Below are 14,717 nucleotides of genomic sequence, written 5' to 3' on the forward strand. Positions count from 1 at the left end.
CGCGGGGACACGGGACACAGGGGACGGCGGGGACACCGGGACACTGCGGGGACAGAGCGGGGACACGGGATAGAGGGGACAGCAGGGACACCGGGACACTGTGGTGACACGGGATAGAGGGGACAGCAGGGACACCAGGACTGCGGGGACAGAGCGGGACATGGGATAGAGGGGACAGCGGGGACATGGGATAGAGGGGACAGCGGGGACACCGGGACAGTGCAGGGACACGGGATAGAGGGGACAGCGGGGACACCGGGACACTGCGGGGACAGAGTGGGGACATGGGATAGAGGGGACAGCGGGGACACCGGGAGCACGGGGACAGCGCAGGGACACGGGATAGAGGGGACAGCAGGGACACCGGGACAGTGCAGGGACACAGGATAGAGGGGACAGCGGGGACACGGGATAGAGGGGACAGCGGGGACACCGGGACAGTGCAGGGACACGGGATAGAGGGGACAGCGGGGACACCGGGACACTGCGGGGACAGAGCGGGGACATGGGATAGAGGGGACAGTGGGGACACCGGGAGCACGGGGACAGCGCAGGGACACGGGATAGAGGGGACAGCAGGGACACCGGGACAGCGCAGGGACACGGGATAGAGGGGACAGCAGGGACACCGGGACAGTGCAGGGACACAGGATAGAGGGGACAGCGGGGACACGGGGACAGCGTGGGGACAATGGGGGACACTGTGGGGACACCGGAACAGAGGGGACAGCGCAGGGACACGGGATAGAGGGAACAGTGGGGACACCGGGACAGTGGGGACACCGGGACTGTGGGGACAGCGCGGGGACACGGGGACAGAGGGGACAAACGGGGACATGGGGACAGTGGGGACACCGGGACAGCAGGACACCGGACACTGGAACCGTGGGGACAGCGGGAACAGCGCGGGGACACGGGACAGAGGGGACAGAGGGGACAGCACAGGGACAGCGGGGACAAACAGGGACATGGGACAGCGGGGACACGGGGACACTGCGGGGACATGGGACAGAGGGGACAGCACGGGGACACCGCGGGGACCCCCGGGGCACAGCGGGGGTGGCCGTGCCGGGGCTGACGGGGGTCCCTGTCCCGGCAGAGGCGGCGGTGCTGAGCTATGACGGCAGCATGTACCTGAAGGTGCAGGTGCCGGGCGAGCAGACGGAGGCCGAGGACGTGTCCCTGCGCTTCATGTCCCCCCGCGCCTTCGGCCTCGTCCTGGCCACCACCTCGCGCCACTCGGCCGACACCCTGCGCCTCGAGCTGGACGGGGGGCGCATGAAGCTCACCCTCAACCTGGGTGAGCCCCCCGAGACCCCCGGAGAACCCCCAACACGTCCCTGAAACGTCCCTGAGACCTCCCCAAAATCCTCCCCAAAACGGGGCCCGAGGCGGTTCTGGTCATCCCAGGGTGGCCAAAATAGGGCCAGGGAACCCAAAAGAGGGGCTGGGACCCTAAAATAGGGCCTGGGATCCCAAAATAGGGGCTGGGACCCCAAAATAGGGCCTGGGACCCTAAAAGAGGGCCCAGGACCTTAAAATAGGGTCTGAGACTCCAGAATAGGAGCTGGGATCCTAAAATAGGCCCCGGGACCCCAGAATAGTGTCTGGGAGCCAAAAATTATGTATAGGACCCTAAAATGGTGTTTGGGATCCTAAAATAGGGCCTGGGACCCTTAAATGTTGTCTAGGACCTGAAAATGGTGCTTGGGACCCCAAAATAGTGTCTAGGACCCTAAAATGGTGTCTGAAAAACTAAAATGGTTCCTGGGACCCTAAAATGGTGCCTGGTATCCCCCCAAAATTCATGTTGGTGCCTGGGACCCCAAAACTTCCCCCAAAGGTGCTCAGGCAGCTCATGACCCCAGAAATGGTGCCCAGGCACCCCCAGAATCGCCCCTGTGCCCCCAGACTGGCCCCGGAGGGTCACCAGAGGCGCCTCGGTGTCCCCGTCCCCCCCCCCCACCGGGATTGGGGCCTTCGTGACCCCCCCGCTGCCACTCGGGGCACAGCGCCGGGACCCCCCCGAGGGGGCGAGGGTCCCCCCAGAGGACTGGGGACCCCCCCAGGGTGGGGGACCCCTCCTGCAGCCCCTTCCATTGGGGGGGACCCCCGTGGGGCTGCAGGTCCTCTGCGGGGTGCGGACCCCCCCACAGGATTGGGAACCCCCCCCACGGGATTGGGGACCCCCCATGGGATTGGGGACCCCCCCAAGGGGTTGGGGACCCCCTCGTGGAATTGGGGACCCCCCCCCGGGTCCCGGCGTTTGCCCCCCCCGCCCCGCAGCGGTTGACGGGGGGGGCCCAGCCCTGGGTGGGATCCCCCCGGATCCCCCGGGCTGGGCCCTCAGGGCGGCCGTGCCCCCCCGCGAGGTGCCAGAGACCCCCTGAACCAGTAACCAGTCCCTCCCAGTTCCCTCCCAGTTCCCTCCCAGTTCCTCCCAGTCCATTCCCAGTTCCCTCCCAGTCCCCCCAGTGCCTCCCATCCCATTCCCAGTCCCCCCCCAGTCCCTCCCAGTTCCTCCCAGTCTCTCCCATCCCATTCCCAGTCCCTCCCAGTCCCTCCCAGTCCATTCCCAGTCCCCCCCAGTCCCTCCCAGTCTTTCCCAGTCTCTCCCATCCCATTCCCAATCCCCCCAGTTCATTCCCAGTTCAATCCCAGTCCCTCCCAGTGCCCCCCTCTGGCACCTCGCCCCCCCGGCCGCCCCCCCCCCGTCCCCGGGGCGCCCCCTGGCGGCGGCTGCGAAGGGCCTGACCGGTGTCTTCTCTCCCCAGACTGTGTCCGCGTGGGCTGTCACCCCAGTAAGTGCCACCCCCGGGGCACCCCGGGCACCCCGGGACACCCGGGACACCCCCAAACCCCCCTGGGACACCCGGCCCCAAAACCCCCCATGAACACCCCCAAAGTCCCCCCATGAACACCCCCAAAATCCCCCCATGAGCACCCCCAGAACCCCCCCAAACCCCCTGGGGACACCCCTGGGGACACCCCCGGGGACACCTCCAGACCCTCTGGATCACCCCAAAACCTCCACAGGGACCCCCAAACCCCCCCCCAGTGTGGGTTCAGGGTTCACACCTGGGCGGTGCCCCCGGCTTCTCTCCTGGGCCGCGTCCAGCTGTGAACATCTGGTGCCACCCAGTGCCACCCATTGCCACGGTGCCACCCAGTGCCACCAACTGCTACAATGTCACCCATACTGGTGGCACAGTGTCCCCAGTACAGTGCTGTCCCCAGGGTCACTGCTGTCACCTCGTGTCCCCCAGTGTCACTGGTGTACCCCAGTGCCGTGGTGTCACCAGTACAGGGGTGTCCCCGGTGTCCCCAATGTCACCGGTGTTCCCGATGTCACTGCTGTCCCTGATGTCCCTGCTGCCCCGATGTCCCCGGTGTCACCAGTGTCCCCACTGTCCCCTCTGTCCCCGCTGTCCCCGGTGTCCCCGCTGTCCCCGCTGTCCCCGCTGTCCCTTGTGTCCCCGGTGTCCCCGCTGTCCCCACTGTCCCCGCTGTCCCCGGTGTCACCGGTGTCCCCGCTGTCCCCGCTGCCCCCAGGCAAGGGCCCCGAGACGCTGTTCGCGGGGCAGCGGCTGGATGACAACGAGTGGCACTCGGTGCGGGTGGCCCGGCGCGGGCGCAGCCTCCAGCTCGCCGTCGACAACGTCACCGTCGAAGGTGACACCGCGGGGACGGCCGGGGGGACCTGGGCCTGGGGGCACCGGGGGGCTCAGCTCCATGGGGACGTGGTCAGTGGGGCTGCAGGTCCATGGGGACAGGGATGGAGGTCCTTGGGAGAGGGATCCATGAGGACAGGGATGAAGGTCTGTGGAAACATGGATGAAGGTCCATGGGATGGGGATGAAGGTCCATGAGACAGAGATGGATGAAGGTCCATGGACAAGGATGAAGGTCCATGGACAGGGATGAAGGTCCTTGGGAACAGGGTTGAAGGTTCATGGGACGGGGATGAAGATCCATGGGACAGGGATGAAGGTCCATGGACAGGGATGAAGGTCCTTGGGACAAGGATGAAGGTCCTTGGGAACAGGGTTGAAGGTCTATGGACAGGGATGAAGGTCCATGGGATGGAGATGAAGGTCTGTGAGAACGGGGATGAAGGTCTATGGACAGGGATGAAGGTCCATGGACATGGATGAAGGTCCTTGGGGACAGGGATGAAGGTCTATGGACAGGGATGAAGGTCCATGGGACAGGGATGAAGGTCCTTGGGGACAAGGATGAAGGTCCTTGGTGACAGGGATGAAGGTCCATGGACAGGGATGAAGGTCCATGGACATGGATGAAGGTCCTTGGGGACAGGGATGAAGGTCCCTGGGGACAGGGTTGAACATCCATGAGAACAGGGATGAAGGTCCATGGACATGGATGAAGGTCCTTGGGGACAGGGATGAAGGTCCATGGACAGCGATGAAGGTCCATGGACAAGGTTGAAGGTCCTTGGGGACAAGGATGAAGGTCCATGGGACAGGGATGAAGGCCCATGGACAAGGTTGAAGGTCCATGGTAAGGGATGAAGGTCCATGAGAACAGGGTTGAAAGTTCATGGGACAGGGATGAAGGTCCTTGGGTTCACGGGTGCGTGGGGACAAGCTGACCAGCCCTGCGAGGACCCCGCACCCAGCCCGGAGGTCCAGGAGACCACGGGCGCACGGCGCGGTGGCGCGGGCCAGCGCCGCGGCTCCCGGTGCCACCCCCGTGCCCCCCGCGCCCCCCAGGGCAGCTGTCGGGCTCGCACACCCGCCTGGAGTTCCACAACATCGAGACCGGCATCGTCACCGAGCGCCGCTTCCTGGCCGTGGTCCCGTCCAACTTCCTGGGCCACCTCAGCGGGCTGGTGTTCAACGGGCTGCCCTACCTGGACCTGTGCCGCGACGGCGACATCAGCTCCTGCGAGCTCAACGCCCGCTTCGGCCGCCGCGCCATCGTGGCCGACCCGGTGGCCTTCGGCGGCCGCGGCTCCTACGTGGCGCTGGCCACGCTCCAGGCCTTCGCCTCCTTCCACCTCTTCTTCCAGTTCAAGACCACGGCGCCCGACGGCCTCATCCTCTTCAACGGCGGCAGCGGCTCCGACTTCCTGGTGGTGGAGCTGGTCAAGGGGTGAGGGGGACACCGGGGGGGACGTCCTGGGCACCTCGGGGGTCCTGGGGACGCCGCGGCCGGGCGGGGCAGCTCGGGGATCTTCACGGGTCGTGGGGACGCCTGTGGGGTCCTTGGGGATCTCGGGGAGCACCTGGGGAGCTCAGAGAGCACCTGGGACATGCTGGGGGTCCTGGGGACATCCTGGGGACCTTGGGGACCTCCGGGGGATGTCCGAGACTTCCTGGGACATGCTGGAGGTCCTGGGGACATCCTGGGGACCTTGGGGACCTCCAGGGGATGTCTGAGACCTCCTGGGACATGCTGGGGGTCCTGGGGACATCCTGGGGACCTCCAGGGGATGTCCGAGACCTCCTGGGACATGCTGGGGGTCCTCGGGACCTTGGGGACCTCCAGGGGATGTCAGAGTCCACCTGGGACATGCTGGGGGTCCTGGGGACATCCTGGGGACCTCCAGGGGATGTCTGAGACCTCCTGGGACATGCTGGGGGTCCTCGGGACCTTGGGGACCTCCAGGGGATGTCCAAGACCTCCTGGGACATGCTGGGGGTCCTGGGGACATCCTGGGGACCTCCAGGGGATGTCAGAGACCACCTGAGACATGTGGGAGTTCCTGGGGACTGTAGGGACATCCTGCGGACCTTGGGAACCACCCAGGGACCTCCTGAACCTCCCAGGGACCTCCTGGGTGCCCTGGAGGGGCCCTGGAGACCCCCCCTGGGGACCTCCTGAACCTCTTTGGGCCTTGGGACCCCCTCAGCCCTCAGGGACCCCCCCCCACCCCAGCCTTAGGCTCCGCCCCCATGGCTCAAGCCACGCCCACAACGACCACACCCAACTGTGGCCCCACCTCCACCTTTGGCCACGCCCCCGGCCCCGTTACCCTCCCTGAATTTGGGTGGGGGGGGGGTCCCTGGTGAGCCCCCAGCCTCAGGTGAGCCCCCCCCCGGCCACGCCCCACGAGGCCACGCCCCCTTCCAGGTACATCCACTACGTGTTCGACCTGGGCGAGGGCCCCTCGCTCATGAAGGGCAACTCGGAGCAGCCGCTGCACGACGGGCGCTGGCACGAGGTGGCCGTGGCACGGGAGGGGGGGGCCCTGCACGCGCTGCGCGTGGACGGGAGACCCGTGACCCAGCACGGGCAGGGCGCCCGCGGGCTGCAGCTCAAGGGTGAGACCTGGGGGACACCTGGGATACACCTGGACACACCTGGGATACACCTGGGCACACCTGGGACACACCTGGGATACACCTGGGGGAGGGTACCGGTGTGTGGGTACCCCGTGACCCAGCACGGGCAGGGCGCCCGCGGGCTGCAGCTCAAGGGTGAGACCCGGGGGACACCTGGGACACACCTGGGATACACCTGGGCACACCTGGGCACACCTGGGACACACCTGGGATACACCCGGGGCATACCTGGGGCACCTGGGACACACCTGGACACACCTGGGACACACCTGGGGCAGCTGGGACACACCTGGGACACACCTGGAACACACCTGGGCACACCTGGGCACACCTGGGACACACCTGGGCACACCTGGGGGACACCTGGGATACAACTGGGCACACCTGGGGGACAGCTGGGAACACCTGGAACACACCTGGGACACACCTGGAACACACCTGGGCACACCTGGAACACACCTGGGATACACCTGGGACACACCTGGGACACACCTGGGACACACCTGGGGCACCTGGGACACACCTGGATCACACCTGGGGTACACCTGGGGACACCTGGGACACATCTGGGCACACCTGGGCACACCTGGAACACACCTGGGACACACCTGGGGCAGCTGGGACACACCTGGGATACACCTGGGACACACCTGGGGCAGCTGGGCATACCTGGGACACACCCGGGGCATACCTGGGGCAGCTGGGACACACCTGGGATACACCTGGGGGACACCTGGGACACACCTGGGGCAGCTGGGACACACCTGGGATACACCTGGGGGACAGCTGGGCATACCTGGGACACACCTGGGACACACCTGGGGCAGCTGGGACATACCTGGATGACACCTGGGTGACACCTGGAGGAGGGCACAGCTGTGGGGATCATCCTGGGCTGGATGGGAGGGGTCACCCCAGTGGGGTACCCACGGGGGGGGGGGTCTCCCCTCACCCATCGAGTGACCCCCCCAGGTGCCCCCCAGGTGTGTCCCAGGTGTACCCGGGGTGCACCTGGACATCACGGGGGTGGGGGGGGAACAATGGGACACAGAGGGAGCCCCCCATGGGTGACCCCCCCCCGCCCCGAGGCTGTTTTGGGGCGCACAGAGCGGTGGGTGCCCCCCCCAGGTGACCCTCCCCGTGCCCCCCCAGGTGAGCTGTACGTCGGGGGGGTCAGCCCGGGGCTCCTGGGCCGCCTCCCGCGCCTCGTGGCCTCCCGGGGGGGCTTCCGGGGCTGCCTGGCCTCGCTGGACCTCAACGGGCGCCTGCCCGACCTGCTGGGGGACGCCCTGAGGCGCGTGGGGGACGTGCGGAGGGGCTGCGACGGTGAGAACGGGGGGCACGGGGGGCACCGGGGGGCTGCAGGGTGTGGGGGGTGGGCAGGGGGGCGGGACTGTGAGAATTGGGGGGCACTGGTGGGGTCTGGGGGCTGCAGGATGTTGGGGGTGTGCAGGGGGGTGAGAATTCGGGGGGTATGGGGGGGTCTGGGGGCTTTGGGATGTGGGGGACGGGATGTGCGGAGGGGCTGCGACGGTGAGAACGGGGGGCACGGGGGGTCTGGGGGCTTTGGGATGTGGGGGACATGCCGGGGGGGCTGGGATGGTGAGAACTGGGGGGCACTGGTGGGGTCTGGGGGCTGTAGGATGTTGGGGGTGTGCAGGGGGGGCGAGAATTCGGGGGGTCTGGGGGCTGCAGAATGTGGGGGGTGGGCAGGGGGGGCTGGGACTGTGAGAATTGGGGGGTCTGGGGGCTTTGGGATGTGGGGGGTGGGCAGGAAGGGTCGGGACTGTGAGAATTGGGGGGTCTGGGGGCTTTGGGATGTGGGGCGTGGGCAGGATGGGCTGGGATGGCAAGAATTGGGGGGCACCGGGGGTCTGGGGGCTTTGGGATGTGGGGGGTGGGCAGGGGGGGCTGGGATGGTGAGAACTGGGGGGCACTGGGGGGGTCTGGGGGGGCACAGGGGTCTGGGGTGCCCAGGGATATGGGGGGGGCACAGGGGTCCGGGGGTATTTGGGGCTTTTTTTGGGGGTGTCCAGGAGTTTCCCAAAGGCTTGTGTGGGGGCTCACGGGTGGGCAGGGGGCTCGGGGTGGGCGGGGGGCACAAGGAGGTGTTTGGGGGTACCCAGCCCCCGGGGGGAGTGGGGAGGAGGGGATTTAAGGCCCCAAAACCCCACGGAGAGCCCCCCCCCGGGTTTGGGGCCGGGTCTGGGGGAGCCGGGGGGGTCCCCACGAGCCCGGTGCCCCCCCAGGCCCCAGCACGACGTGCGCCGAGGACTCGTGTGCCCACGGGGGCGTCTGCCTGCAGCAGTGGGACGGCTTCACCTGCGACTGCAGCATGACGGCCTTCGGGGGGGCCGGCTGCGCCGAGCGTGAGTGGGGGGCTCGGGGGTTTGGGGGGCCTGGGGGGTTTGGGGCAACCCAGGGGGGCCGGCTGCGCCGAGCGTGAGTGGGGGGCTCGGGGGTTTGGGGGGCCTGGGGGGTTTGGGGGACCTGGGGGGCTTGGGGGGCTCGGGGCAACCCAAAGGGTCTCTGTGCCGAGCGTGAGTGGGGGGCTCGGGGGTTTGGGGGGCTTGGGGGACTCAGGGACACCCAGGGGTCCGGCTGCGCCGAGCGTGAGTGGGGGGCTCGGGGGTTTGGGGGGCTTGGGGGGCTCGGGGCAACCCAAAGGGTCTCTGTGCCGAGCGTGAGTGGGGGGCTCGGGGGTTTGGGGGGCTTGGGGGACTCAGGGACACCCAGGGGTCCGGCTGCGCCGAGCGTGAGTGGGGGACCTGGGGGGCTTGGGGGGGTTTGGGGGGCTCAGGAATTCTTGGGGGAGTGGCTGCGCCGAGCATGAGTGGGGGGACGGGAAGGATTTGTGGGGGGGGTCTGGTGGGGTTTGGGGGGCTTGGGAGGCTTGGGGCAACGCAGGGCGGCCACTGCACTGAGTGTGAGTGGGGGGCCGGGGGGATTTGGGGGGTTTTGGGGGCCCGGGGGGCTCAGGAAGGCTGTGGGGAGCAGCTGTGCCCAGATTGAGTGGGGGACTCAGAGGGGATTTGGGGGCACAGAGGAGATTTGGGGGGGTCAGGCAGATTTGGGGGGCTCAGAGGAGATTTGGGGGGTCAGGGTTCTTGGAGGAGCAGCTGTGCCCAGTTTGAGTGGGGGACTCAGAGGGGATTTGGGGGCACAGAGGAGATTTGGGGGGCTCAGAGGGGATTTGGGGGGCTCAGAGGGGATTTGGGGGGCTCAGAGGGGCAGCTGTGCCCAGTGTGAGTGGGGGGCACGAGGTGATTCGGGGGCACAGGGTGCACAGGGGGCTCAGGGGGATTTGGGGACACACAGGGGGCTCAGGGGTCCCGGGGGGGGACACCCCACGAGGGGGGAGCCCAGGACCCCCCGGGGCGAGCAGAGGGGGCCGGTGGCCCGTGTCCCTGGGAGGGGACACGCGTGTCCCTCGCTCGGGGGTGGGGCTGTGTGACCCCCCCCACGCGGGACAATTGTCCCCAGCTGAGGTGGCTCCGTCACCTCCTTCGTGTCCCCATGGCGCTGAAGGAGGGCAGGTGGCAGCGCGGGTGTCACCCGTGTCACCCGTGTCACCCGTGTCACCTGTGCCACCTGGGCCTGGCACGAGGGCTCCGTGTCCCCCCAGGGCTCCCACACAGGGGACACGAGGGACACGGGGGACACGAGGGACACGTGTGTCCCTGGCCAGGGATGGCTCTGTCCCCTGCCCGAGGGCTCCGTGTCCCCACGGCCCCACGCGTGGGGCAGGGGGCAGCACGTGGGACACCTGTGTCCCACGGGGGGGCCGTGTCCCCCCCTGTCCCCAGTGTCCCCAATGTCCCCCCACCCTCCAGGTGAGTCCAGCCCCTGCCCCACCCCTGCCCGCGGACACGGGGGGGCCGGGGCGCGGCTGGCGGCGTCCCCGTGGGGCAGGACACGCTGTGGGGACAGCCGGGGGTGGCGGCACCGCCGAGGCGCGGCCCACGGGGACAGCCCCGCGTGGGGCTCCGTGGGGCGGACGGGTCCCGGTGGGGCCGGGGGCAGCCCCGCGTGGGGCTCCGTGGGGCGGACGAGTCCCGGTGGGGCCGGGGGCAGCCCCGCGTGGGGCTCCGTGGGTGGCGGGGGGGTCCCGGTGGGGCCGGGGGCAGCCCCGCGTGGGGCTCCGTGGGTGGCGGGGGGGTCCCGGTGGGGCCGGGGGCAGCCCCGCGCCTCCCCGTGGGGCGGCCCCGCGGCTCCGTGGGGCTCCCCCGCCCCTCGCCGGGGGGGTCCGTGGGTTCCCCCTCGTGGGTCGCGCGTGGCCCCTCCCCCCCCGGCCCCTCCCCCCGCCCCTCCCCCGCCCCCGCCCCTCCCGCTGCAGCAGCCGCCGCCGCCGCCGCCGCCGCCGCCCCACGGCCGCCCGCGCCCACCGCCCCACGGCCCCGCCGCCCCACGGCCCCGCCGGCCCCACCGACCCTCCGGCCCCACCGCGCCGCCGCCGCCGCCCAGGCCAGAGCCCCCCGGCCCAGCCCCCGCTTCATCCCCATCGCCATCCTCATCCTCATCCTCATCCCCATCCCCATCCTCATCCTCATCCTCCCGCAGCCCCCGCCCCACACCGCCCATCCCCCCCCCGCCCCACATCGCCCCCCCCGCTCCATCTCCCCCCTCCCCCCATTTCCCAGCCCCCCCCCGCATCTCTCCTGCCCCACATCCCGCACCCCCATCCCCCCCCCCGCCCATCCCGCAGCCCCCCCCCCATTTCCCAGCCCCACATCCCCCCCCCCGAGCCCCCCCCCGGACCATGCTCGACCCCCTCTGAGCGCCCCCCGCGCCCCCCCCGCCCTGGCCCCCCCCGCCCCGGGGCCCCCCCGCGCCCCCCCCCCTAATGCGCTGAGCCCCGGGGGGGGGATCCAGACCCCCCGCGGGGGGGGCGCTCGGGACCCCCCGGCCCCGCAGCCCAGGGGGGGTCGGGACCCCCGGGGCCCTTTGGGGGCGCCGCCGCTTTTTTAGGGGGGGGAGCCGCCCGCCCCCAGACCCATTTTGGGGACATTCGGGCCCCCCCAGCCCCGATCGAGGGGGAGATTCGGGTGATCCCCCCCCCCCCAGCCCCATTTGGGGGGATTCGGGCCCCCCCCCCAGCCCCATTTGGGGGGATTCGGGCCCCCCCCGGCCTCATTTTAGGGGATTCAGCCCCCCCCCACCCCTCTTGGGGTGACCGGGCCCCCCCGGTTCTATTTTAGGGGATTTGCCGCCCCCAGCCCCATTGAGGGGGGGGATTGCCCCCCCACCCCGGCCCTATTTTGGGGGGTTGGGGTTTCTCAGGGCCGCCCCCAGCCCCATTTTCGGGGTGAGCCGGGGCCCCTCCCCAGCCCCGTGGGTGGATTTTGGGCTCGTTGAGCCCCACGGGGGGGGAGATTCGGGGACCCCCCCGGCCCTTCTGGGGGGGATTTGGGGTTCCCCAACTTCAGGTTGGGTTGAGCCGGGACTGCCCCCCCCTCCCCATTTTTGAGCCGATTTGAAGCCCCCCCACCCCAATTTTGGGCTCACGATCCCCCCCAGCCCCATTTCGGGGTTCAGCACCCCCCTAGACCCTCTTTTGGGGCACACCCCCCCCTCAAACCCCATTTTAGGGTTGAGGAACCCCCCCCGGGCCTCATTTTGGGGCACAACCCCTCCCCTCACCACCTCCCCCCATTTTGGGGCTCAGTCCTTTCCAGACCCCCCTTTTGGGGCTCCCCCTCTCCCTTTCCCCCCCGTTTTGGGGTCTCGCCCTCCTCCCTCCCCCCTTTTGGGGACGCCCACCTCCCTTCACCCCCAGCCCCACATTTTGGGGTCTCCCCCTGCTCTCACCCCCCTCTTTAACTGGGGGCTGCCCCTCTCCTTCTCCCACCCCCCAATTTGGGAGCCCCCCACCTCCTCCCCCCCCCATTTTGGGGTTCAATCCCTCCTAGACCCCATTTGGGGGCTCTGACCCTCTCCCTTCACCCCCCTCCCCTCATTTGGAGTCTCCCCCTCTCCTTCCGCCCTCCCCCCCCCATTTTGGGGGTCTTCCTCCCCCCCCACCTCCACCCCCTCATTTGGGGACCACCCCCTTCATTTGGGGGCTCCCCCGCTCATCTGGGGACTCCCCCACCCCCTTTTCCATCCATTTCGGGGGTCCCCTGTCCCTCCCCACCTTCACCTCCAGTTTGGGGGCTCCCCCTTCTCCTCCCACCCCCTCAATTTGGGGGCTCACCCCTCTTTGTTCACCCCCCCCGATTTGGGGGCTCCCTCCTCTCCTTCCACCCCCCCAATTTGGGGGTTCCCTCCCCCCCCCCAAACCCGGGGGCTGCCCCATCTCTCCCCCCTCCCTCCATCTCCATCCGGGGGCTCCTCCCCCCATTTGGGGTCCCCCTCGCGGGGTCCCCCCGGCGCCGCCGGATGGGGGGGGGTCGCTGAGGGGCCGATGGGGGGCCGGGGGGGCCCCGGGGCGCTGGGGGTGCTGGCGCTGGGGGTGCTGGGGGTGCTGGGGGTGCTGGTGCCCCCCGCCCGCCCCGCCCGCGTCTCCTCCAGCCTCTCGACCACCCACCACGTGCACCACTTCCACGGGCGGCACGGCACGGCGCCCATCGCCATCAACCGCGCGCCCTTCCTCACCCGCGGCCACCACGGTGAGCCCTCCTCATCCTCACCCTCACCATCGTCATCTTCATCCTCATCCTCACCATCATCACCTTCCTCATCCTCCCCATCGCCATCAACCGCGCGCCCTTCCTCACCCGCGCCCACCACGGTGAGCCCTCCTCATCCTCACCCTCACCTTCCTCATCCTCATCATCATCTTCATCCTCATCATCATCATCTTTATCCTCATCATCATCATCCACACCTTCCTCATCCTCATCATCATCATCCCCATCCTCTTCCTCATCCTCATCCTCGCCATCATCATCATCCTCACCTTCCTCATCCTCCCCATCGTCATCAACCGCGCGCCCTTCCTCACCCGCGGCCACCACGGTGAGCCCTCCTCATCCTCATCATCCTCATCCTCGCCTTCCTCATCCTCATCATCATCATCCACACCTTCCTCATCATCATCATCCTCATCCTCTTCCTCATCCTCATCCTCACCATCATCATCATCCTCACCTTCCTCATCCTCCCCTTCCTCATCCTCATCATCCTCATCCTCACCTTCCTCATCCTCCCCATCGCCATCAACCGCGCGCCCTTCCTCACCCGCGGCCACCACAGTGAGCCCTCCTCATCATCCTCACCTTCCTCATCATCATCATCATCCTCCTCATCCTAATCCTCATCATCATCCTCATCCTCACCTTCCTCATCCTCCTCATCCTCGCCATCAACTGCATACCCTTCCTCACCCACGGGCACCACGGTGAGCCCTCCTCATCCTCACCCTCATCCTCACCTTCCTCACCATCATCATCATCATCCTCCCCATCGCCATCAACCGCGCGCCCTTCCTCACTGGCGGCCACCATGGTGAGCCCTCCTCATCTTCATCCTCGCCTTCATCATCCTCGCTTTCCTCATCATCCTCATCCTCCTCATCTCCATCCTCCTCATCCTCCCCATCGCCATCAACCACGTGCGCCATGGTGAGCCTTCATCATCACCCGCACCATTCTCATCCTCCTCATCTTCCTCATTTTTATCCTCATCCCACTCATCATCACCTTCCTCATCCTCATCCTCATCCTTCCTATCGCCTTCCTCACCAATGGGTGCCACGATGAGCCTTCATCACCCTCAGCGTCATCACCTTCATCCTCCTCCTCCTCCTCCTCCATCCACCAGCCCTTCCTCACCCACAGCCAGCTCAGTGAGCCTTCATCACCCTCCTGATCAACCTTCCCTCTCCTCCTCCTCCTCACAGGGACCCCAAAACCCCCATCATCATCATCATCATCATCATCATCATCATCCTCAGCCTCAGACTCCCTCAACCTCCCCTTCACGAGGACAGGGACACAGATGGCCTTCCTCCCCCTCTTCCTCTTCCTCCCCCTCCTCCTCCTCACTGCCTTGAGAACCTGGGACAACCTTCCTCCTCCCCCTCTTCCTCTTCCTCCTCCTCCTCCTCCTGCTCACAGACACCCAACCCCCTCCTCCTCCTCCTCCTCCTCCTCCTCCTCCCAGGAACTCCAGCCAGCCTGCCTCCTCCTTCTCCTCCTCCTCTTCCTCCTTCTTCTCACCCTCCTCCTCCTCCCCAGCTGCTCGCGGGAGCTTCAGCCTGGCCTTCCTCCCCCTGTCACCTCCTCTTCCTCCTTCTCCTCCTCCTCACTGCCTCGGGAACCTGGAACAACCTTCCTCCCCCTCTTCCTCTTCCTCCCCCTCTTCCTCCTCCTTCTCCTCCTCCTCCTCCTCCTCCTCCTCGCTTGCCGGGGCCGGGCGGGGTTTGGGGGGGGCCCTGTGGCACGCGAGTGTGATTTGGGCTGGTTTTGG

At 68.0% G+C, this 14,717-nt stretch overlaps 2 protein-coding genes across 11 annotated transcripts in view; both read left to right on the forward strand.

Annotated features, from left to right (window-relative positions):
- LOC146764869 (neurexin-2-like) overlaps positions 1-14,717 on the forward strand; it is a 48,480-nt gene that overhangs the window by 21,052 nt on the left and 12,711 nt on the right. For 8 of the 10 annotated variants that reach the window (XM_085563881.1, XM_085563888.1, XM_085563886.1 and 5 more), the window contains 7 exons: positions 1,100-1,300; positions 2,775-2,801; positions 3,553-3,672; positions 4,734-5,115; positions 6,097-6,287; positions 7,461-7,634; positions 8,558-8,677. In XM_085563881.1, coding sequence (XP_085420007.1) covers positions 1,100-1,300; positions 2,775-2,801; positions 3,553-3,672; positions 4,734-5,115; positions 6,097-6,287; positions 7,461-7,634; positions 8,558-8,677 — 1,215 coding nt within the window. The remainder of the gene's footprint in view (positions 1-1,099; positions 1,301-2,774; positions 2,802-3,552; positions 3,673-4,733; positions 5,116-6,096; positions 6,288-7,460; positions 7,635-8,557; positions 8,678-14,717) is intronic. The other 2 variants (XM_085563883.1, XM_085563887.1) reach the window with 1 other exon arrangement.
- Positions 9,825-14,623, forward strand: LOC146764870 (uncharacterized). Its single transcript, XM_085563624.1, has 4 exons — positions 9,825-9,844; positions 12,819-12,916; positions 13,271-13,397; positions 13,526-14,623. The coding sequence occupies exons 1-4, from the start codon at positions 9,825-9,827 to the stop codon at positions 13,872-13,874; spliced, it is 594 nt and encodes a 197-aa protein (XP_085419750.1). The 3' UTR covers positions 13,875-14,623.

This window comes from Lonchura striata, chromosome 31 (genome assembly GCF_050655825.1).
Source record: "Lonchura striata isolate lonStrDom1 chromosome 31, ASM5065582v1, whole genome shotgun sequence".
NCBI lineage: Eukaryota > Metazoa > Chordata > Aves > Passeriformes > Estrildidae > Lonchura > Lonchura striata.

What these genes read in the sequence shown, in the direction of transcription:
- LOC146764870 (XM_085563624.1), top strand. Translation starts at nt 9,825, where the DNA reads ATGGCGCTGAAGGAGGGCAG. An exon ending in CCTCACCCGCGGCCACCACG is followed by an intron (nt 12,917 to 13,270) that starts GTGAGCCCTCCT and finishes CACCACGGTGAG; the next exon opens with CCCTCCTCATCCTCATCATC. An exon ending in ACCATCATCATCATCCTCAC is followed by an intron (nt 13,398 to 13,525) that starts CTTCCTCATCCT and finishes CATCATCCTCAC; the next exon opens with CTTCCTCATCATCATCATCA.